Source organism: Rhinichthys klamathensis, unplaced genomic scaffold (genome assembly GCF_029890125.1).
Source record: "Rhinichthys klamathensis goyatoka isolate OS25496 unplaced genomic scaffold, OSU_Roscu_1.1 h1tg000375l_1, whole genome shotgun sequence".
Lineage (NCBI taxonomy): Eukaryota > Metazoa > Chordata > Actinopteri > Cypriniformes > Leuciscidae > Rhinichthys > Rhinichthys klamathensis.
Genome location: NW_026606882.1, coordinates 360184 through 385125, shown reverse-complemented (window position 1 = coordinate 385125; position 24942 = coordinate 360184). Strand labels below are relative to the sequence as shown.

General features: G+C 38.4%; 1 protein-coding gene across 2 annotated transcripts; it reads left to right on the top strand.

Moving 5' to 3' along the window:
* The first annotated feature begins 740 nt into the window (after positions 1 to 740).
* On the top strand, positions 741 to 24717 carry inppl1b (inositol polyphosphate phosphatase-like 1b). 2 transcript variants are annotated; one of them, XM_056233657.1, is made up of 28 exons: positions 741 to 1230; positions 2027 to 2196; positions 5946 to 6009; positions 7616 to 7754; positions 8294 to 8432; positions 8572 to 8712; positions 8815 to 8902; positions 9903 to 9992; positions 10105 to 10227; positions 10320 to 10434; positions 10527 to 10627; positions 10702 to 10804; positions 10901 to 11097; positions 11239 to 11356; positions 11523 to 11619; positions 12486 to 12624; positions 12854 to 12953; positions 13082 to 13170; positions 13364 to 13445; positions 20348 to 20434; positions 21197 to 21304; positions 21446 to 21534; positions 21644 to 21731; positions 21949 to 22104; positions 22723 to 22804; positions 22926 to 23684; positions 23852 to 23967; positions 24128 to 24717. In XM_056233657.1, the coding sequence occupies exons 2-28, from the start codon at positions 2060 to 2062 to the stop codon at positions 24232 to 24234; spliced, it is 3654 nt and encodes a 1217-aa protein (XP_056089632.1). In that variant the 5' UTR covers positions 741 to 1230; positions 2027 to 2059; the 3' UTR covers positions 24235 to 24717. The 2 variants fall into 2 exon arrangements, with proteins under 2 accessions (XP_056089632.1, XP_056089631.1); XM_056233656.1 differs by having other exon boundaries at positions 743 to 1230; positions 22926 to 23733.
* Positions 24718 to 24942: the final 225 nt, after the last annotated feature.

Sequence of the window (24942 nt, the reverse complement as noted above, 5' to 3'; positions counted from 1 at the left end):
GAAGTCAACAAGAATTCAAAATGACAAATGTTTACTTTCTTAATGCACATTCCACAGTTGTCTTATTGTGAACAGTTCACCAGTGCATGTTATTCCAAAAGGAAAAAGTTTGTTTTTGTAATCTTGTAAATTGCTCATCCTCTGAAGTGACGCTTTTTTTCCTGCTGACATCACGTAGGCTATTTGATAATGTTATCCTCCCTGAAAAAATAGCCATTTAGGCAATGTTTTACAAACTCACATTCAATTGCTCCATTCTTTTCACCATCTATCCATTTGCAATTAATACAATAATTATATTCTGAAAGTATACAGTTTGCGAACAGCCTTTAAATGCAAAATTTTAATGCATATCAGAAACATAAATCTACAACAGAGCAAAGATGGGAAAGTGTGCAACTTGATTTAAATATTTATGGGGATAAAAATAGAGATTATTTACATTCCATTATCATTTGTCTTCATTAGTGCTTCACAACAGAGGTACTGTTGGCACTCTAAATGCTGGTACCTCTGAATACTCCTACATGTTCAAAAACCTGTACCCTCATATGACCTTGTGATCTATTTCCAAAACACTGAACAGTCAACATACGGATAAAGGGTGCGGTAGAAACTTCTTGGGACCGTTTTACTTCCTTCATTAATAGTGGAAAAACAATGACTTTTTATAGCCCACTCACAACATACAGAGATTTGGGGGTGGAGTTCTCTATTTGTGTGTGGTGGAGAGGTTTGCAGACTGTTTTTGCTGAGTAATGAGGGATGGTGTTAGTCAGGCATCTGGAAACAGAAAGAGCGAAGAAAAAGAGGGCAGGAGCAGGAGAAGAACAAAACAAGAGACGCAGAGAAAGGGGGATGATCGTATCCATATGGTGGAGCTTGTGTTCTTCACTTCCTGGACAGAGAGAGGGAGACGAAGAGAGAGGCTCGAGGAAGAGAGAGAGCTGGGAAGCCAACCAGGAGTGAGAGAAAAACAACTGTAAGAGTAGCACAGTAACCTAGATGATCTGAAGCTGTGAGCATATGACCGGGAGAGAACTGTAGAGACCGATTCAAAGCATGTGACCATGATTTAGTTACAATGTTTTTGTGAATGGGAAGGGATGGCTTATTCTGAAGTTCACCGGGAAGGATAGAAAGACAGAACGAGAGAGACTGAAAGTTCCTAAAGTGCTGTGCTCAGGTTCATGCACCACCAATGATGTGTGGTCACTTAGAGGAATTCAGGTTAGTGTTTTCATTTTTTTCTGCTCTTTCTTCCTCCTCTGCCATCTGGAGCTGTGAAGCACTTCCGTCCATTTGCTGGGGGTCCATACATTCCGATTTTACGTCTGCGTGACGGCCCTCGTGGTTTTCCCTTCACAATCATCTTTGCGTATGGTGCAGGTCTGGTAAAGCTTGTTGGCCAACCTCTGGCTGTAGTTAACTATTCTTTACTGGAGTTTGCAGACATCAGCTGAAGTTCTCAGAGGGGTGTTGCCTTGCCTTTATGAGGCGAAACCAACCGAGTGCAAAAGTATTTGAATTTGTGGTGGTACTACTTCACTGCCTTTTCATGTCTGCACGATCTGGAGCTGGTGCTTTTTCTTTACTCTTGGTTCCTCTTCTTGGATGCGTTTACACAGAGGATGTTCGCTGCCAGACAATAGGGTGCTTTTGTCAGGGGGTGAGCAGCATGTGTATGGGCGCTCTGTCATGAGCTCTCACAAGTGGAGTCAGAACAACTCACGAGAGGAGGAGGCCGGTCCTGGATATGCCCTTTGGCCAAATACGCATCCTGCCTTTGAAATGCACATGCTCATAGGAGGGAAAACTTATTAGACAGTGTAAACAAGAACGTTTTTTGAGGCTGTAATGCTGCTCAATCTGACTTTGCATGCTCAGCTTCTGAAGAAGAGGGGATGACAGTGTGGACCTCCGGTTTTAGCATCACTGGAGATCAACAGCAACAGCATGAGATCTTTCACCTAACTTGTATTCAACAGGTCAGATTCAAACCTGTTTTTTGAAAATTAGACTGTAGGACACTCTGCTAGAACACTCTTTTGAAAGCACCATGACAGCAGCGACTTGGTACCATCGGGACATCAGCCGTGTGCAAGCCGAAGAGCTGCTGGCCCGTGCTGGGAGAGATGGCAGCTTCTTGGTGAGGGACAGCGAATCTGTGCCTGGAGCCTATGCCTTGTGTCTGCTGTAAGTACAACACCTTAATGCTGGAATACACTACACGACTTTTGCCTAGATTTGCTGTCTGATGAGTCGACACTGGTTGCCAAAAGTCAGAGTCAGTCTGCAGATTTCAGGTTGAGAGAAAATCACGTAGTGATTGGCACAGACTTCATTTTTATAAGCTTCAGACTATGATTCAATCCAGTCAGAGGATATCAGACATGGTTGATATTTTGAGCTGATTTTAGAACACATTGTTTTTATTTGTCACGCATTTCCTAGCAATTGGATGAATTTACCCAGAATGAGTTTGGCACCACACCCAGCTGTCTATCTGCAGCACTTCCGGGTGATGCACACTGACAATTTCATATAAATCGCAATAAGTTACCAGGTATTGTCAAGAAGTCAATGAGCTATTGTAGTCCTTTTTATAGTCTGTGCTTGTGAGATGGATTTTTACAGCCATGTGTCTGCCTTCCCCATCAGGTTTTAGCAGAATTTTGGCAAGACCTTTCAGATTGTTTAGTGCTGTCTATCTCAATGCATATGAGCTCCAGGTGATACAACTCTACAGCAGCCCTTAGGCCCCACTTAGGCCCCATCCACACTACTGCGTTTTAGTTTAGAAACGGAGAATTAAAACGAATACGATCTCCGTCCACACCAGCGTTTTAGCTGCGTATTAGAATTGATCTCCGTCCACATTAAAACGACTGAAAACGCGGATCACGTGACCATTCACCAACACTGGGCATGCGCGTGCTGGTGTAAACACAACTTCATTGATAAAATTATCCCACCATGCTCTGGGTTAACCCCAAACCGACGCTCCATGTACGGTCAACGCCGCCGCTGCACACGGGAATTGTCACAGATCGCTCGAATAATAGCTTGACTCCGGCGCATGTAGGCAGTTATAGCGTTGTAAAATGCAGAATTTACTTGTACAACAGTTGCTAGCAAAGATATACGCCATGACTGATGACACCCAATCATAGAGCCGAGCGTGAGCCTCTACTACGTCATCGTTTCTAAAGTTCTCCGTTTTGACCCGTCTACACTAAAACGCCCTCCGGAGATTCAAAACGAAAAACGGATCGGCAGCGTTTCTAAACTTCTCCGTTTTGGGTCTCCGTTTTTTCCGTTTTAGTGTGGACGGGAGGTGCAAACGTAGCAAAAGGTCTCCGTTTTTAAACGAAAACGCAGTAGTGTGGACGGGGCCTTAGTCAGCTTTGTTCAGGCCTCAGTTTCCCCTGTTTTCCTCCTGTCTCTGGCCCCTGTAGGAGGGAATAGGCTCCAGTGACCGCACTGCTCTCTCTCTACTGCAGCCCACAGCCAGACACATTCCTGAAGGCTGAGCCCTACAGCTTCAACTACTCTCCCTACTTTCTTGCTTTCATTCTCTCTCATTTATTCTCTTTTTTGCTCATTGTCTGACTCTGGTTCATTCTTTCCCTTGCTCTCTACCTCATCTCTTCTCTCTGAAACAGTTCACATGCAAATCATCTAATCACACAGTCGCAGCCCACTTCCTCTCAGTGCTTTCTTCTCTTGTTTTACATTACCTGGAAACAATGAGGTTTCTAATTGTGTCTTCATTGGGCTTAGTTGAATATGTGTTCCAGGTTCTGTGGCCAAATGGTTTTGTGAATGAGCACAAATTGTGGTTTATCTAACCTCTGATGGGCACAGAAAAATTATCTCTTGTATGATTTTACATACTGATGACCTCAGTTACCACATTAACAGGTGGAACTTTATTTTACTGTGTCATTGTCATTGAAAATGTTGATTTAAAGCTGATGAACTTTATATATGGTGATATAGAACAGTTTACATATTTCTTTGATTAGATGTTTCTGAGACAGTTTTACTGAAGATGAGAGCACCTCAAAATGAAAATATCCTGATAATTTACTCACCCCAATGCCATCCAAGATGTTCGTGTCTTTCTTTCTTCAGTGGAAAAGAAATTAAGTTTTTTGAGGAAAACATTTCAGGATTTTTCTCCACACAATGGACTTCAATTGCAACCAACTTTTTTGAAGTCCAAATTAATGCAGTTTCAAAGGGCTATGAAGTGCTTCAAACGGCTCTGCACGTTCCCATCTGAGGAATAGGGTCTTATCTAGCGAAACGATCCGTCATTTTCTGTAAAAAACTAAAAAACATTTATATACTTTTTAACCACAATTGTTCGTCGTGCTGGTCTGCGACGCGCCAGGGATTACGTCATCACGTTCGAAACATCACGATTTAATTTTTTTTTTTATAATAAATTAAAACAAAGATGTCAGACGATTTTGAAGTTGGAGGAGAAAACGGGAGAAAATTAGATGGAATTTTTCGCCCTTCCCTGCCTTTTTGAACCGGAGTACACAGACAAATAACTTAATGCCGCGTTCCAGGCAACCTGTAACCCGTGTTTTTCCAACTCGTAACTGGGAGTACATCGTTCCAGGCAACCTGTAACCCGTGTTTTTCCAACCTTATACCCGTGAAAGTGCACTGGAACGGCAGTCAAACCCGTGACTTCCCACCCGTGAATTCGTACTAGATCGATGTACTCCCAGTTACGAGTTGAAAAAACACGGGTTACAGGTTGCCTGGAACGCGGCATTAGATAGATGACGTGACGCGTGACGTTTCCAACGTAATCCCTGGCGCGTCGCAGACCTGCTCTAGTCGAACAATTGTGGTTAAAAAGTATATAAATGTTTATTTTTTTTAGAAAATGACCGATCGTGTCGCTAGATAAGACCCTATTCCTCAGCTGGGAACGTGCAGAGCCGTTTGAAGCACTTCATAGCCCTTTGAAACTGCATTGATTTGGACTTCAAAACGTTGGTTGCAATTGAAGTCCATTGTGTGGAGAAAAATCCTGAAATGTTTTCCTCAAAAAACTTAATTTCTTTTCCACTGAAGAAAGAAAGACACGAACATCTTGGATGGCATTGGGGTGAGTAAATTATCAGGAAATTTTAATTTTGAGGTGAACTAATCCTTTAAGAAGATAAGAGAAAAGTTGTATGAAGAAGTGCTTTAAAGGGGTAGTTCACCCAATTTTTTAATTGTGTCATCATTTACTTTCTTCTGAGGCATTTCTCAAAATATCTTCTTTTGCGTTCCAAAAAAAAGGTTAGGGTGAATAAATAAATTCATTTTTTGAATGAAAACACAAACACAATTTATATTCAGAATAGCTTAATGAAACTAAAACCCTATTTATCTGGTCACAGATGAATAATTGCAGAAAATATTATTCTTTATCTAAACAAATTCTGTCATCATTTACTCACCCTCATATTGTTCCAAACTTGTATGACTTTCTTTCTTCTGCTAAACACCAATTGAGAAGTTAAGCAGAATGTCTGAGCTGCTGTCTTCTGTACAAGCTGTCTTCTGTACAAGCCTAAAAAGGAAAAAGCACTATAAATGCAATATAAAAGCCTGAATGTGGTCCATATGACTTGTCCACTATTTTTTAAAGTCGTATGAAACCATATGATAGCTTTGTGTGACAAATAGACTGTCATTTAGGTTGCTAATCACTGAAAGTCTAGCTTGACAGTCATGGTTACCATTTACTTTCATTGTATGGTAAAGAGCAGCAAACATCCTGCCTAATGTTTCCTTTTGTGCTCCATAGAGGAAGACAGTCACTACATTTTGATAGACATGAATGTTAATTTTTGGTTGAACGATGGCTTAAAGAATATTAATTTTACTGTATTGTCTTTGATTCAACAGTCTGTCTGTTTTGTACATAGATTCCAGCGACATGTTCATACATACCGGATCCTCCCCGATGCAGATGGATTATTGGCTGTGCAGGTGAGAAGACAAAGGATCTGCTAATCATATCCTGGCAGGATTACCTTTTAATGAATTTTAAATTTCACATGCAAATTGCTTGACAACATTCATTGTTACTTTCACTTCTTCAAAAAGCAAAAAAAAAAAAGAAAAAAAAAGAAGCAGTCTTGTCTGCTGTCTAGAAGCATGCAGCTACGTGGTTTCAAAATGACCTCAGTGGCATTGCTGTCAATAAAATGTTTCACACAGATTCCTCCAGCACCCACGCTTCAGATCCAGTGAAGAATGCCTGGAATGGGTTTGTCTGTCTGTGGAGATAAAAATATGTGTGACATAAATGTTTCTGGGCATGCAGCAGTGTGGGTCTTTTGTACTAATTCTTTACTGCATGGATAAGGCATGTTGGTCTGTTTCATATAGAAACACTCTTCCAAAAGTGTTAGTGTTTTTAAAGGCGACTTTAAAATGTCGGTTTCCTAAAGCACATAATTAATACAATAACACAGACACAACTCATATTAAGTTGTTTAAGTGTTGTTTAAGTATTTCTATTGTAAAACAGTCATTTTCTGAATTTTCTCCCCCTCCCAGTGTCTGATTTCTTTTAATCGCTTTTCAAGAGCTGTACTCTTGGAAGGAAAACATTCTGCTATATAGAGATTTTAGGGGAAATAATTGAACGTTTTTGCCAAAATAGCTTCATTGACCATACTTTGAAAATACAAGCTTCTAAAAAAAAACATTCAAAGAGCGGGTTATTTTATTTGTCATGATGCCTGATGGTTTAAGTGTGTGTGTGCGTGTGTGTGTGTGTGTGTGTGCCCTTGTTTGCACAGTGGGTAGCTGGCCAGTGGCTGTTTGTGGTATGTAGAGTTTGGCAGACGCTAGAATGAGAGCATCATAATATAATTGTATCTTTGGTCCATAAAGCGGAAAAACTTACATGTTTTGGGAGTTACCCTACCTAGACCAATTTCTTGTTGTGGCAAACCTAGCAATTCTGCATTTTCTGCCTTCCTTTTTAGGATATAGTGTCTCAAATAATTTTTTGGTCACACTTTAGATTAGGGTCCAATTCTCACTTAACTACCTATTAACTATGACTTTTGCCTCAATAAACTCCTAATTACTGCTTATTTATAGTTAGTAAGGTAGTTGGGTAGTATTGGGTAGGATAAGGGATGTAGAATGGTCATGCAGAATAAGGCATTAACATGTGCTTTATATTAACTAATATCCTAGTAATATGCAAGCTAATAAGCAACTATTAATAGTGAGAATTGGACCCTATTGATCTGTCAGAATTCCAAATATTCGTAGTTTAATAAAAAGTTTGCCAATTCTGAAATATAAATAAAATGTGAAAGGTTGTGATCAAAAAAAGTATAAGATTTTAAAAAGTTTAGGATCTCTCATCATATACAATTTGTCACAAATGTTTTCATGCTTTTGATGATACAGTTATTCCTGTCAATCTTTTACTACACCACTGTTCCCTTTCCAACCTCCCTTAAGGATAGAATTGTGAAATGATGTACTGCACATTTCAAATCATCATGCTGTCCTAATTGATCTGTGAACCTGTTTGCTTTTATGTGTTGGGTTGTGTGTGTTTTTATTTCAGGCCACGCAGGGAGTGCAGGTGAATTGTTTCCGTACTCTTGGTGATTTAGTTGTGGGGTATCAACACCCTCACAAAGGTCTGGTGGCCCCTTTGCTGTACCCTGTTTTGCGTGAATCAGAGCCCAACGATGAGAGCTCAGGTAAGATGGGATAGGAAGCATAGTGGACTCCAGACACTTTTTAAAATTGACAAATACAAGAATAGTTGATAAAGATGTTTGTTCAGAAGCTCATAATTTAGAATTGGACATAAATGAAAAATCACTATTTGAAGGAGTCAGATCGCAGAACGCAGTAACAGTGCAGCTGTGAATGATTCACAGTCCAATTCAAACCACGAGTTTGAGGCTGCTACGTAAATCTTTTTTGAATGGTTCATTAAAAAGAAGCGGTTCAAATGAGGCTTAAGCTATGTTTGTTGTTGCAGAAAATACTGTGGTGCGCGGCTGATATCTGGTGAAACCGCAGGACTGACACAAAATTTTCTCGACTAGATTTAAACTTTTTGTCAAACATTTTTATTTTTTGTCGCATTTGCAACCATTTAATCCACAGCCTGCAGACCTGTTAGCAAAGTGTATATTATATTTTGTGTGATATTTTGCTGTGACACAGTTCTACCCACAGGCACACAACATTCAAAATTTTAAGCTTACATACAGGTGTCTTCTCGTTGAAGATGGTGACGATGAGAAGCCAGGTTCAACATTTGCCACCCCTCCACCACGAGCAATGTCCCCTGCAGGCCACCCTCCACCTTCCAGTTCAGCAGCCCCTCATTTACTTCTGCAGAGGCTTCAGGAGCTCCGCCCAAATAGGTACATTCATTCACACCTGACCTATGGATCAATATCAAACTTTTGGATCACATCACAAAACACTGTCTGTGCTTGTAAAGAAATGTGTGAACACTATTGCCACTTTTACAGCTCATTGTACCAATGTTTACCTCTGCAGTTTAGGCTGCGAGATCATCCCATTACTAGATGAGTATCTGCATGGCAATGTGTGTAAGGACCTGGAGAATGTGAAAGGGGGCGCGTTAGGACTGCAACACTTTCAGTGTATCCTCAGCCGTGCATGTGACAGTCTGCACAGGTGCTGTTTCTCTAACATCACATGTCCTTATACACACTGAACATTTGAAAAATGACTGTTACATGTCCTGGCAAAACGTTATCCCTGATTTGTTTATCACAGTGAGATTGACCAGACACTGTCTAGTTTGGAGACTTTGGCGAAAGTGTTTGATCATCCTAGCGGCCATCTTACTTTTCCCACAATGCAGGTAGGCTACATCCCATTGTGGTTTTACACATACATAAGGCTAATATAGTAAGCTACTATGTTTAATCAATCCTATATGTCTTTAGTTTAAGAAGTGTGCTTCACACGTAACATGTTTTATAAAGGATTGCACAATGTGTAGCTTATATATGGAACCAGAACAACAAAGTTGTATTACATGTTCAAACAGGAATGGGATCTTTACTGGTCTTTGCAAAAATAAACATCACCATTACTATTGCTCATACTTCTTATTAGAGATCTGAACAAAGCCCTGACCCTAAATATAAAAATTTTGTGTATAATTTGTCCTTCGTCGTTTGTACTACAGACATAAATAATTGCTCAAATCATGCAGCTCGTTGAGGAAAGGTTTCCGATTACCTTTCTAAGTGATCTGACTGACTTATTTTTGCTGGTGGATGTTTAAATCAGGTGAAAAAATCCCTTAGACCAATGGTTCTCGACATTTTTTATTCGAAAGTCCATCATCGTCCTACACAATATTCATTGATTTTCATTCAGGATTCATTAATTCCTCTGATATTTATACTGTAATTATGAAAAAGTTGCTTGTTTTCAAACTTTTTTATCAACAGAAACTGGGGGTGTTATATTAATTAACGACAATTTATTTTGTGTTTTGAGGAAAGACTATAGTTTACTGTATATCCTGATTGTATGTTTTTATCATTTCAATTAAGTTATATTATATTAATATATTGATAAATGTTAACCAATTGTGTTATTATTATTAATATATAAATGTAAGTCATCCTGCGGCCCCTTTGAACATTTTCTGAGGCCCCCTAGTGGGCTCCTTATTATGCAGCATAATGCACAAACCACAGCACCCTAGACTTGTGTATAGGTGATTTCTGCATGAGCTAGCAGTGCAAAGACAACAGTATCCTCCAGGAAGCAAGTTTTGGGTCTAATGCTCTGCTTCTCCACCTTTTCCTCATATATTCCTGTTTTCTCATGAACTCTCTCTTCATTAGAATACAGGAACGAGTCCTGAAGAAAACATGGATAATCTACTTCACAAGCTCACTACCCTCTGTAATCTGTTGTCTTCTCTGGAGAAGAGGGTAGAGACACACATGAAATATAAAAACAGCATGCACAAGCACACACAAACCACATACATGTCATCTTTCTGCATTTCTTGTAATAATGATGGCAATTTCATGTCTTTTTCAGGTTCTCAAAGCTTTGCAAGAAGCTGTAGCCAATCACAACTTATCTTTGCAACCAGCCACTCCTCCTGAGGCAGTAACAGCTAACAAAAAGCATGCCCGACCCAGTCCCGTCCACAGCTTTCAGGTAGCACAATGTCTATGTTCTTCCTCAAAGTGCTAATATTTTAATTATGAAAGCGTGTGCATTTATTTATGTGCATGTGTTTGAATGTCAAGGTCAAGGTGGTCAGGTATGGCAGGCAAACAGTGTCGGTAGATATAGATGCAGGAGTGCTGGTATTTGACAAGAAGTCTGTCTCATTTGGTGTGGAGACTGTCACACACAACAGGAGTGAGTTAACCTTGTCTTGAAAACATTACTTACTTTAGTCTCTATTATTATAATGCAAGGCTAGTAAATGCCGTCTAATGCTATTGTTTTAGTCGTGCAGTTGGTAAAGTTTCAGAAAGGCCCTGCCAAACTGAAGATGGTCGTTGACAGTCTTCACAACCCACCGAGAGAACTGGTGTTTGAGAGCATAAAGGTGAGAGGACAAGACTTGAATTGGCTTATCTTAAATGTCCTATATGTCCTAAAGTACTGATGTATCTTCACCAGAAGCGTGAAGCCTTCTGTCGCCTGCTGCAGCTTATGAAGGCTGCTCACTCTCAGCAGTCTGAGCTTGATGTCATCTCTGTGTTTGTGGGCACCTGGAATATGGGTATCAATATACAATATATAATTAGTCATAAAATATATTATGGCTTCAACACCTGCAACAAGATATTTTATTGTTGTATCTGTATTTTGCCTGCAGGGGACACTCCACCACCTGCTTCACTGCAGACTTGGGTGACTTGCTGTGGTCTGGGTCTCACCCCAGATGAGTCCATTGCCTCTCTGCCTCATGATATATATGCGGTGGGCACTCAGGACAACCCGCAGGGCGAGAGAGAGTGGGTTGAACACGTCAGAGCCACGCTTCGGAGTGCAACCAACATCGACTTTAAACAGGTCTAACATTATAAAAATCTAAATCTTCATAGACCAGAACACTGTGTTTCTTCTTCTTAAGTGATCATGTATCTCTATTACTCATTTGATTAGATTACATTTGAGTGTGTTACAATGGTGTTTTTGTGTTTCCTCCTGTAGGTGGCAGTACAGTCCCTTTGGAATATCAGACTGGCTGTGTTTGTAAAACCAGAGCATGAAGGATGCATCAGTCAAGTAAACACGGCTAGTGTAAAAACTGGCCTGGGGAACACGCTTGGTACAAATCTTCCTTTTTAAAACAAACAAACAAACAAACACACTTACTAATGAACTAACTCTCCTTTCCCCTCTTTTCTCACCTCCTTTGTATTTTCACTTGGAAAACAAACCAAGTGATAAATAAATATGATAAAGAATAATTTGTTTTGTCTTGACGGTTACAGGAAATAAGGGAGCAGTAGGAGTTTCTCTTCTCTTTAACGGCACCTCAATGGGCTTTGTGAACTGCCATCTGACTTCTGGTAGTGATAAAGCACTCAGGTATTCACACACACATATATTTAGAGCGGTGGATCTCAAACTTTTACAGGTAGCAGACCACTTCAACAGAAAAACAAATTGCAGACCACATAGCAGACCACATAACAGCCCAGCATTTGTGTACATATTATCTTTCAGGATAGAATACACTTTATGACTTTCAAAATCTGATCAGTTTTTAAAACACTATGGTGTCATACACTTTCTGACTTTGCAAATGGTGAAAGAGGAAAAAAACTGGGCATAATACAATAAACAAGGATCCCAACCTGTCAGACATTAAGGTCGTTCAGAACACAAACTTGTGGCGAAATATTCACCTTTTAGCATAAAATTGGACCAATCTACATTTTTATGTAACCATTATGGTCAACTTGAAGAAAAAAATGTGACTACCTTTTAAGACTAGTCTAAGCAGTTTATGCAACGGATAACGTACTTGTGTTTACTATGTATTGTGCACTCCTGTTTAAAAGTTTGGGCTCAGTTAGACTTTTTAAAGAAATTAATACTTTTATTCAGCAAGGACTCATTAAGTTGATCAAAAGTGACAGTAAAGACTTACATTGTCACCAAAGATTTCCATTTCAAATAAATTGATAATAATAATAATAAATGTTTTCTTAAACACCAAATCAGGACATTAGAATAATTTCTGAACAATCACCTGATACTGGAAAAAAAGTGTTTTTAAAAAAAAACAATATTACTGTTTTATTGTCGTTTTGATCAAATTAATTTAGCCTTGGTAAGCATAAGAGACTTTTTTTTTTTAAAACGTTGAAAAAATATTACTGACCTCAAGCTTTTGAATGATAGCTTAAGTGAGAGTGTCTATTTTGCATTGTTCCTCTTTATTTTCTTAGGAGGAACCACAACTTCCAAGACATCCTCAGACTTTTGTCTCTTGGAGAAAAGCAGCTCAGCACTTTTGACATTAGCCTTCGTTTCAATCATCTCTTTTGGTGTGGAGACCTCAACTACCGCCTGGACCTGGATGCACTGGTTACACAGCTTATATCTGCTTTATTTCTGTGTAGATATTAGTCATTCCAGCTTTACTTATTCCTGTTCACTGCTTTTTATTAACTGTGATCTATAGCCATTCAAACATTGCTCCAAGGAGAACCCATTAAGTGCATTGAATCATCTTAGTTGTTCTGTGAATACTTGTTGCTCACTTGTATAATATATTGAAGGTCAGCTGTCTCTGACCGAGGCCTCTCTTTTGCAGGACATATTGAAGCATGTTTCAAAGCGAGAATTTGAGGAGCTGATGTGTGCAGACCAATTGACTAGAGAGCGGCACAGAAGAAAGGCCTTTTTTAACTTTAGTAAGAACAACGGCTGCTCTTCCACTCCCATGGACAACACACATGAAATCAATCAACGAGGTTACACAGCAACATGTGGGCCAAAAAAAACATTAACAGATACTTTATTTCTTGCTCTCTCTGTTAAGAGGAGGAGAAGATTTTGTTCCCCCCCACCTATCGGTATGAACGTGGTTCTAGAGACTGTTATCTGTGGCAGAAATACAAGTCCAGTGGGGTAAGACTTTCTATTTCATTTATTCTGTTGCTTCAGTTGATACTGAAATTGCTCAAACATCCTATTTACACTCTAAATGCCATTTGAATCAAAATCGGTGATATGATTGGGATGATCATGTGTGACAACACAGATTACAATTACTAATCTTAATTACTAATTGTGTTTTTAAAACTATATAAACTTTATTTAGGTGCAAGTCAACGGGCCCTCATGGTGTGACAGAGTTCTGTGGAAGTCCTACCCAGAGTCTCACATAACCTGTACCTCATATGGTATATTTCATTTCTTTCACTTCTTATTCTCAAGTGTTTGTCAAATCATATAAAATAAGAATAATGTAGCAGCTGCAGCTATAATGTGTTGTTGTGTTTTTAGTGCATTAACATGTATTAATAAAACATGAAGTGGTTAGATAAACTCCTTTGTTGGTTTGCACTTTAGCTTTAGGGGAGAAATTAAAACATTGGATTGCTATTTTTGTAGCATTTTGGAATGAGATGTGTATAGCTACTCTGCACAGCAAAGATTTACTTTGGGTATGATTGTAGGTCTGTGGTCAATGATCAGAGTCATATCCTGTCTGTCTGTCTGCTCTAAACATGTGAATTCAGCCTCCTCAGTGAAAGCCTCACACATATGATGCCAGTGTATATGATCACAGCCAACTGACCAAATGCATTGCATTTTATAACTACCTCACATTAGTGTTTTAATTAAGTTTTTTAATGGCAGCATTTTATGTGATGGGAATTTGATGTACAATTCAGAGGATGGTTTGTATGCAAGCCTCATTAAGACACCAATTGTAGCATTAAGAATTGAATTAATTTTGTAAGCATATATCACAAAAGGGGACGTGTTGATAATAACAGAGATGACAGAGTTGAATGAATAGACTTTGAACCGATAGGTAGGACTTTTTGGCATGCCCATTCAAATCTTAGGCCCTGCTAACACTTATATTAAGATCCGTTTTGATCGATGGGATCACAGGTGGACGAGGGAGACATTTTCGTTTACACCTGGTGTTTAAATCTGTCTCTTTTGCCCACTTTACAACCACTTATGTCCTTATTTATTTGAGGGGAGGGTCAATCTATGGGTGGGTATATATATGGGCTTTTTCAGATCTTTCGATCTAATGGATGAAATAAGTTTGACGACGGGAAAAACACAAGGAGAACAGAAGCTATAATTTTTGCTCTGATAGCTGCAAGACGACACCGAACGCTGTGAGTGTGTGTTAGAAATCAGGAATGGTGAGAGAACATTGCGCTTGGTACGTTTTTCGTCTCCATACCAAACTTGGGTCTTCAGCCGAAAAAGTTTAAATCCCGTCTGGCTAGCGCGCTTCCCATAATGTTTACGCATTCTCAGTAGGCGCAAAATAGTTTTTTTGGAGGGGTTTTTCAATGCATTCGACTACATGAGCGACTACACAATGCGTTTTCGACTACCTCTAGAAGTGGTAGAAAGTTGACAAGCTCAAAACGTTTTAGATCCTGTTTACACCTGCATTTACCATCGTCCACATGTAAGGGTGCTTTCACATGGTGCGATTGCCTGGTCCAAACCCTAGTTTGTTTGCTGTCCCCTCCCCCCGCCCACGCGGAATTGTGTTCAGAATATATTAGTTGGGTGCTTTTACATCATCAAAGCAGCAGCTACCCCTATTGCTTTGTAACAGTGATGCAGGATAATGTGGTAAAATGCATTGCTTTGCTCATCACACTTTTATATTTTTCAAAGCATCAGCACATAATGGCACTTGCGTCACGGAAGGTGAGCAGAACTGATTAGGTATGTCCCAATCAAGTTTTTTATGCCCCTGATCCGATCCAAGTAATTTAATACTGAGTATCTGCCAATATCAAGTCCTGTGGCCAGTTGAATAAACTGCTTAGACTAGTCTTAAAAGTTAGTCATCCATTTTTTTCTTCAAGACTGGTCGGAATTGTTTTAAAGTCAGTGACATAAAAAGGTAGATTGGTCTAATTGGTACTTGACACTTGTATTTTCCTAGTGCTTGGTGCACACTTCAAGTACATTAAGTAGTGCACCAAGCACTAAGAAAATACAAGTATCAGATCAACGTGTTATGGCAACCATGTCTCAAGTTCGGAAAACAGCGTTCATATCATCCAAACAAACTGAACTCTGACGTCAATCGAACTCGGGTGCGCACCAAAAGTGCTACTGTGAAAGCACCATTAAGCTTTATCTCAGAAACTATTAGGATACTATTAGGACCAGCTTTCCAACAGGAAACACAATGAAAGTAATGCCTGATTCACACTGCACGATTTTTCAAAGTGGTCGGATCGCTGTTCTTCTCACACTACACGACTCTCTGGAGTACTATAGTTGCTATTGTGAGTAAATTACACAATGGATCGGCAAAAGGGGTGTCGCACATTATACAACATTTCAATAAGTTGTTATCTGTACACTGATTTGCAAAAAGAAAAAAGAAGAATAGGAAAGAGAGAATGGTTGCTTGCAGAAGCCATGCTTGCTGATGTTCTGTTGCTGGTTTATGTAATAATGTCCACTGAAGGCAAGTTTGTAGAGAAGTTTATTTATAAAATGTGATCGGACTCAGACATGTACATGGCGTTTACCACAGTGGTTACAGGGAAATAATACTTGACAAGGAACAAGACAAACATGAGGGCTTAAATACACAAGGGTAAATGACAAGACAAGCGACACCTGTGAACATAATCAAGAAAATCAACCAATCAACACATGACACATAAGGCAAGGGAACACATGGCAGGATCACATGACTAAAACAGGGGATCACATGATAAGACATGAAACATGAACCAAAACAAGATGTGACAGTTTATGACTCCTCCCTCTGAACTTTACCTTGCCCAGTATCTTACTCACGCATTGGCTGTAGGTTGTCACCGATGTATTTTCCGGTCGAAATACATTTCACACTCAATTTAATTCAATTCAAATTTCTTTATTCAGTCATGATGTTATTACAGACACAAAAACAATCACAACAACAAAAAAATAATAACATTCATTTCTGAATAGGAGCATAAGGAAGACATAGTCTTATAAATTAATGCCCCTTTTTTCAATAATCTGAGCTAGTACAGAACAGATGGCTCGCCGTTTTTTAATTTTTTTATTACTTCAGTATTACTTCACATCTAAATAATTGACAGTTTCCAATTTTGGTAAAACATTGGTTCTTATGCTTCACTTCCTTCATATTTTTCAATTTTCAATTTCATATTTTTTTTTATACATTTTAGTAAATTGAACAATCGCGTTACATGATTTTTGACCCCTGTCCAAAGAGTTCCATAAACTAATGCCAGTTACAAGAAACCCCTTTTGTTTTTGTGAGGTGCGTCAATAAGGTACACAAAAATTGCCTTTTCTTCTGTTGTTACTGTCTGTGATTAGCATGAATTTGTTTTTAGTATTGGCACCAAATAATTTTTCACTCTCCACATAATTTGTAGTATTTTGAATTTGACCAACTCTTTAAATTTCAAAGTCTGCAGTTTTATAAACACTTGATTTGTGTGGTCTCGTAAACCTTGTTTAGTCACAATTCTTATCGCTTTATTCTGGAGTAATGGTGCGTTCACGTGCTATGGAAAATATGATATTTTCCACTTGTGAACTGGTATTTACCAGTGTGTTGCGTTCAAGTGCTTTTGTTGTCGTAATGTGGTAAAAAGATGGAGATCCAGACCTGTTATTTAGCTAAAACTATTTTAGATTGCTTAAGTCATCTGCTACAGCAAGAAAATGATTTATCAAAACTCAAACGTAAATAATATATGCTGTATATTTTCTAGATCATGAATAGTACATATTTTTACCATTCACAACTCTTGCGTTGGTCTCCACCATTTTGAAAAGGTCAAAGGTAATCTCATCTCGGCAACTCGTGCATCAAAATATTCTACCAGTTGCCCAGTGGAAAATACCACATGAGGGGGTGTTCATGTGCATTTTCCATGTCGGCTTTTGGTATTTACCATAATTACCATAGCACGTGAACGCACCATTAGAACAACCTATCTGTATAACTGCTGCATGCATTACCCCACACTTTGGTACAATATGTTAAATATGGAACAACTAAGGTTAAGTATAGAAGCTGTAATGAAGCTTCATCTAATGTGTGTTTAACGTTATAAAGAATACCAATATTTTTTACTAATTTTACCTTTGATATGCTCTATATGAGGCTTCCAACTAAGTTTGCTGTCTAGGATAACCCCCAAAAATTTGATTTCTGGAACACATTCAGTATTTACATCCTCAATAACTAATTTTGTACAGTCTTTTTTTTCCTAATTTCCAAAAACCATATAATTTGTCTTATCCCAATTTAAAGCTGCAGTCCGTATCTTTTCCTCTTTGTCGCCATCTCTCTGTTCGAAATCTGTAACTGCAGTGATTCGCGGAATTATCATCTTTACGTGGGTTGTAAATCGGCATGAAACAGCGCGGATGAACACAGTGCTTTGAGGCGAGTGTTGCTGTCAGTCACCGCGCTGTGTGGATACTGTCATACAGAATCACAGATTCACTTTTTGAAAGTTTGACCAACATAAGAATTTTCATAAGAAAATGTCTTCTGAACAAGAAAGTAAAATCCATTTTTGTTCTGACCAACTAAGGGGGAAAAAGCATTCGACATGATAAGCTTCGTTAGATTTAATCAACGCGATTTACAGCAACCGTGCAAATTATAGCCTACTTTGTTCTCAAATTGTTCATGTTAACAACATCAGCATTGCGTGACTAATGTTAAATTTAATGTGTTTTATGGTTACCTGTGTAGTTCAGAATTCATATTCTCCATAATAGCAAAACGAGAAAGGCACAACAAAGGAAACTCCAACTGTGTGAATTAAGAAAACGTACTGTTACACGATTGAACTATTGAAATGTCTTACTTGTTCAGCAGAAAAAAGCCGTCTCTTCTTCCGTTTTGAACCCCTTCAAAACACGGAGTTCACGCACTTTTCAAAAGCCCCGCCGATGTTTAAATCCTTGTGTTCGCATGAGACGGTTTCTTTCTCTTTCTCTAGCCACCTTAAATCCGAAGTACGAACTCTTTTGGGTTTTATAACTGCTGAATCTCCAGTTGACACTGATGATTGTTGTTTGGATCTTTCTGGATGCCATAAGTTTAATTATGTAAAGTGCTGCGAGAAAAGCCTATACATCTAAACATCTCGTCACGCGCAGTATAGCCGGCTAGCCGAAACTCCTTCTTTATGTGTACGGGTGTGACGTAATGACGCAAAGACATGCTCGAATTTCCCGCGGAAACCCACCAGTACCACTGGTATTAAATCATTATTACAAGCTAACCGTTTTGAATCTAGCTATGCCAAGCAGATAGTTTTGACCACTGGCAGAATAAGTTTTTTTTAATATAATTATTTTGGATTATTTTTAACTTAAAAAAGTTACGGACTGGAGCTTTAAAAACAATTTGTTACACTCAAACCATTTCTTTAATTCTGACATTTCCCTTTCAATAATGGCCATTAATTCATTTAAATCTGTCCCGGACTTAAACACAGTTGTGTCATCAGCAAACAACAAAAAATGTATATCTTTGGAAGCCTCAAATATATCATTAATAAATAATATAAAAAGTTTAGGGCCAATTACAGAACCCTGGGGAATTCCGCATACAACAGTCAGTCCGAGTTATGGTTTTTAAATTGAACATATTGGCTTCCATTACTTAAGTAGCTTTCAAGCCATTTATATGTCTGACCCCTTAATCCGTAATGTTGTAATTTTGTCAACAGTAGTTTATGGTTAACAGTATCAAACACTTTCTGTAAGTCCAGGAATATACTTACAAGATACTGTTTTTTATCCATTGCAGCAAGAATTTCTTCAGTTAAATGAATTAGTGCAACGGTTGTCGATCTATTCGATCGGAATCCGTATTGATAATCAAAAAGTAAATTGTTTTTTTCCAAAAATAGATCTAATTTATAAGTAAACCATTTTTCAATTATTTTAGAAAACTGTGAAAGTACTGATACAGGTCGATAATTATTAAACTCATGTTTATCTCCTTTTTTAAAAATAGGTATTATCTTCGCAATCTTCATCTTTTGAGGGAAAACACCTGAACTAAAAGAAAGATTGAAAATATAAGTTAGAGGTTGAAGTATGCAATCTACAGTTTTTTTTTAAACAATTTTCATATCTATTCCCTCACCATAACAAGAAGTTTTAGTTTTGCACTTACTCACAATATCTAAGATTTCAGTTTCGGTGCAATCATTAAGAAACATTGACTGCAAGATTCTACTACCTCCTGTCGCACTATGACACCCTGCTTCATAATTGGATTTTTCAAGTCTTTTCGCAATATTAGGTCCGACATTGACAAAGAAGGAGTTAAACTCATTTGCAATATCTATTCCACTATTAATTACCTTTCCTTTGTGTTCAAAATACTCAGGTAAATTTTTACTCTGAAAATTTGGCGTCATAACCTTATTTAAGATTTTCCAAGTTTCTTTAATATTATTCTTATATTCATTTAATTTGTTTTTATAATAATCTTTTTTTTGGCCTGTCGCATTATAGTTGTTAACTTATTCTTATATCTTTTGTATTTAATTTCATGATTACTAGACTTGTGTTTGATAAAATCTCGATATAGTTTATTTTTCTTTTTACAGGCCTTCTGTAACCCACTGGTTATCCGTGGTTTTTTATCAAACTTATTCACTTTGCCCATTTTTAAGGGACAATTTTTATTATAAAGGGTTACAAATATATTCAGAAAGACCTCATAAGCACTATTAACATCCTCTACAAAAACTTTACTCCAATCTTGGTTAATCAGATCCTTCCTAAATGAGCCTAGGACTCTTGAGTCACAGACAGGTCCAGATATTTATCATGCCAAATATCTCAATGGCATCGGCAATGGATTGGCACTTCTCTCAGATTGCGTCTTTGATAATACACATTAAGCGATGTGAACAATGTGAATAAGCACCGATTTGCTTCCTTTCAGGCACTGGTCGGCGATTTCCACAAAACTGCTGGAAAATGAAAATCAGGGCTAGTGTGTACCTGGCATATGGCAACAAATGCATGTAGTAATAAAACAAATATTTAAAATTGATTGTTTGGTTCTGTTCATCAGGATGCACAGACGACATCTTCACTAGTGATCACTCTCCTGTTTTTGCAACTTTTGAAGTCGGTGTAATATCACAGTTTCCCAGAACAGGTATGGAGTCTTTTCAGCTTGTGTCTCTGATAATGAAGTTTTTGACCTTTAGGTCATTTCATAACTCAAGGAGTTATATTAAGGGTTGCTGAACATGCATTTAATTAAGGAACCACCATTTCCCTTTACCACTAAACACATACTTTTCGAGGCTGGATCCAAGGCTGGTTCATTTTAACAGCACCAAGATGAGAAAGCCCTAAAACTATTTAAGCTTTTAGAAAACAAGGGTTAGTGGACCCAAAAAGTTAACTTCTGTCATTAGTTACTCACCCTCATGCCATTCCAAACCATATTACAAACACAAATACAAATATTTTAATAAAACCTGAGAGCTCAGAACAAACCTCAGTGGTTCTCACACATCAAGCAATCACATTTTAGCTTTCATTTACCATATTTGATGTGTTTGTTGTATGTTCTTTGATCAGTGTTTATTGAATAAAAGCGTAAATTAAATCTGTTCTTTTACAATATCTTTATGAACCTTTTTGACACATCAAAGTTTTAGTGTAATGGACTTTTTAATTGAGGGACAGAAATCTCACATTTCGAAGATGAACAAAAGTCTTATGGCATTTGTAACACTTGAGGGTGAATGATGATAACAGAATTTTATTTTTTTAGGTGAACTAACCCTTTAACTAATACACATCAGCTATCAAAATAGAGCAAGTATTTTTTTTAATTGAATATTTGTTTACTGTTTCACTTAGTGTCATAACCCTGTCACAGTCCTTTTTTCCATCTCTGTGGATGTAGACTCAGGTTCAGAGAAAGCCATCATTGAGCTGGAGGTGATTGAGGCCATAGTGAAAACAGCTAGCAAGGCCAAGTTTTTCATCGAGTTCCACTCCCGCTGTCTAGAAGGTATAAGGTATCTTTTGTGCAATCAGGCTAGCGATCATGCAATGCTTTGTTGCTAGTCTGTTTCCTTTTGAAATGTCAGGGGATCATGAGATAATTGTGACAGTTCTTTTTTTGTGACTTTATGCTTCTCCTTCTGTTCAGAGCCTCGCCGTTCTGCCGAGAATGACTCACAGTGCTGTGAGGTGCCAGGATTTCTCAAACTTGGCTGGTCTTCCAAACAGTTTCCCAAGGTTGTGATAAAGATCATTTGGCTCAGTGTGATCATTTGAAGCTATTAATAAGGATTTGACAGTTTTGGTTGGTAAATCAAATATCTCTTTTGCCTCTCCCTTTTCTCAGTTCCACCCAGTTCTCTCAGATTTAGAGCATCTCCGGGATAAGCACTTGCTGTTGTCTGTGAAGTCATGTGACGGCTTTGAGTCATATGGTAAATGGTCAAGCTCATTATGTCTGTTTATATGAAATTTCTCTGAAACAGTGTTTTTATTTTATTTTATTTTTTTAGAAACCATTACCTCATAACAAACTACATAACACATACTCTTATTTATGGTGAATTAAGGGCACTTTGTTGAACTCCTTAATTCTGTTGAATCAATGTGGTAATATTGATTAAATATGTAATGGGAGTTATGCCATTACAGGCGAGTGCTGTGTGCCTCTTCGCTCGGTAACAGGGAAATCATCGGATCCATTTGAGACATGCTTGACTCACAGAGGAGAGGAGATGGGCTCTATTCGAGGACGAATCAGGGTCTATGTACCACCAGACCGCCGAAAGATCCGGGAAAGGGTCTATGGTGGGTTAACCACATGGCCTTACAATATCACTTCTTTAAATATGCCCTGGACACCTTTTCCCCTTAAATTTCTTCCTGCTTTAGTTCCTCCTCTGCTTTGGATCTGTTTTTACTTTTCTATCTACCATGGCTTCTTCTTTTGGCTCCCTGCTGCTTGATCTTGTCCAGATGCATCCTGACCTTCACTGAAATATGACTCTTAAAGGGATACTCCACCCAAAAATGAAGATTCTGTCATTATTTACTCACCCTTAAGTTGTTGCAAACCTGTATGAGTTTCTTTCTTCTGCTGAACACAAAGGAAGATATTTTGAAGAACGATTCAAACTTTGGCACCATTGACTTCCATAGTATTTTTTTTTCTACTATGGAAGTCAATGGTGCCAAACAACTATTTGGTTCCAATCGTTCTTCAAAATATCTTCCTTTGTGTTCAGCAGAAGAAAGAAACTCATATAGGTTTGCAACAACTTGAGGGTGAGTAAATGATGACAGAGTCTTCATTTTTGGGTGGAGTATCCCTTTAAAGTGATGCACACAAAACATCCAGTGGCTCTGCCACAGACGTCTACAAAATTTAAACAGTTTGACATGAGCCATGTCTTCTGCACATTACAGAGTGGCTCTGTATTGAGAAGGATGAGAAGGAAATGATGAAGGACCAGTTGTCTCGCCCTTCGTCCAGTGCATTCCCCACCCAGTGAGTTAAAAATAAGCCCTAAGCTAATATTATTTACTACATCTATGGTAAAGCATTTTTATTCACACACTTCCACTAGCCTTTTCCATTGGATGACTTACACTTCATGTTCCCACTATAGAGCACCATCAGCCCCGTATATGTCAGCTCCAAACAGCTACACCAATCCTGCATACTTCATCTTTGAGGGGTTGCCTGTGTTGCAGAGAGTCGAAGAAATTCCCTCATCCAGCAAAGAATCACAATTAGTACGGGCCAAAGACAGCGTGATACAGCTCCCTAGAGTGACTGGAGGTCACAGCCATGGCAAAAGGTCTGCTCGGAGATCCGACTTCACAGAGATTGATATTCCTGGCTCCTTAGCACCCTATAAACCATCTTGTGAGACTCAAAATGAACTGTCATTGACTGCGTCCTCTTATCAGCTTTTCCCAGGTCCAGATGTTCCTAATACATCCCCAAATAAAAGACACACCACTTCCTTAAATCCATCTTTACAATTAGAGTCCCATAAGATCAATATGAGACAGGGTCCAGTATTGACAGTGAAAAAACTTACAAACTCCTACATGAACCATTCAGTTTTTTCCTGGGACATACAGACACCACTCAAAGAAAAAGTCAGAAAGGACTATCACAGGCTGCATCAAGGCAGGCCCATGCCAATGCAAAATGGACCAAACCTAAACCCCTATGTGTCTACAAGGGTTCCCGTCCATGAATCCTCTGTACCCTGGATTGTAGAGCAGCCAACTACAGCTTCAGGAGACAACTCACTAACAGCTCTCCAAATTGCTAAATCACTAAGTGAGGTGGATTTTCAGCCAGTAGACAGAAAGTACCAATTTCATGAAATGTCGTCTCAGCAAAGGCATCATGGGTATGATTATGGTTTAGCTAATGAAAGAAACTACAGCTGGGAGAAAGAGGTGAGCTGGGTAGTTTTCAGTAATGGATTATATTGTTCAGTAAACCATGTAAATATGGACTTTAGGATTAGCTTTCTGGTTTAGCTTTGATAAATACAAAGCCAATGTGTGTCTGCAGGTGTCAGTCTTACATGGAGCCCCAGAAACAGTGCGGGAGCTGCTCAGTACTCTGGGTTTGCAGCGTTACACCCTGGACCTCAGCCGCAATGGTTGGGATGATCTTGATTACTTCAGGTAAGATTGATGTTGATGTGATGTGGTGAAATTTTTTAAATAGATTGTCTTCCTCATTTTCTTCTATTCTCACTGCTTTGTGCTTTAGTTAATGACTCTAAGCAGCAATGGTGCTTTGTGAACAAATACGTTGCCAAAAGTTTGTTCTTTTGTCCTGCAGTGGTATTACAGAGGAGGAGCTGTGTACAGCGGGTGTGTCTAACCCATCTCATCGACGAAGAATCTTGGAGAACCTTCCCAAGATCTGGGACTGAACACAGATCCTGAGAGACTATCAGGTGTCATATCAGGAGACTATCAATGACAAGTTCAATATTTGCATTCCTAATACATTTATTTTTTTACTCTCCTTTGTAATTTAAAAAATGTAATTCCTTTCATAAAAAAGCTGATCACACCAAGTGTTCATTCTGTCCCTGTGGTCCTAAACATACAGTGTGGAATAAACTACAGTCCAATACATGCTTCTAACAATCCAAACAAATCATATATATTATTAAAACACAGACTCTTTAATTGTTTATTCTATGTTGAGCGTCTTGATACTTATACGTAGATACTGTGTATATAATAGCAAAGTCCTATCCTTGTCTTATCTAAGCATTCATTGTTAAATGTTACTTTGAGGTTCAGTACCTTGTCTGGTGACTGTAACACAGCTTGCCTATATCCCTGTTTTAAGCCTAGTTCCTGTATTTATTGATAAGAGACCCCAAGCTATATACTACCTTCTAAAAGTGCATAAACAAACTGTTTGCTAAAGGAGTCAGCTGGTCCTTTTAAGAGGAATACCTATTTTACTGTTTACCCCAGGGATTTAATTGCTATTCTCCCCTTTACTTAAGGAGATAAGCTCATGGAGGTTTAATGCTTACTTGAACAAACATAATGATTTCCAGTGTAGTCTTACATTGCTGGATCAACTGTAAATATTACCTTCAAAATCAGGTAACAGAATAATAACTGTTCACATTT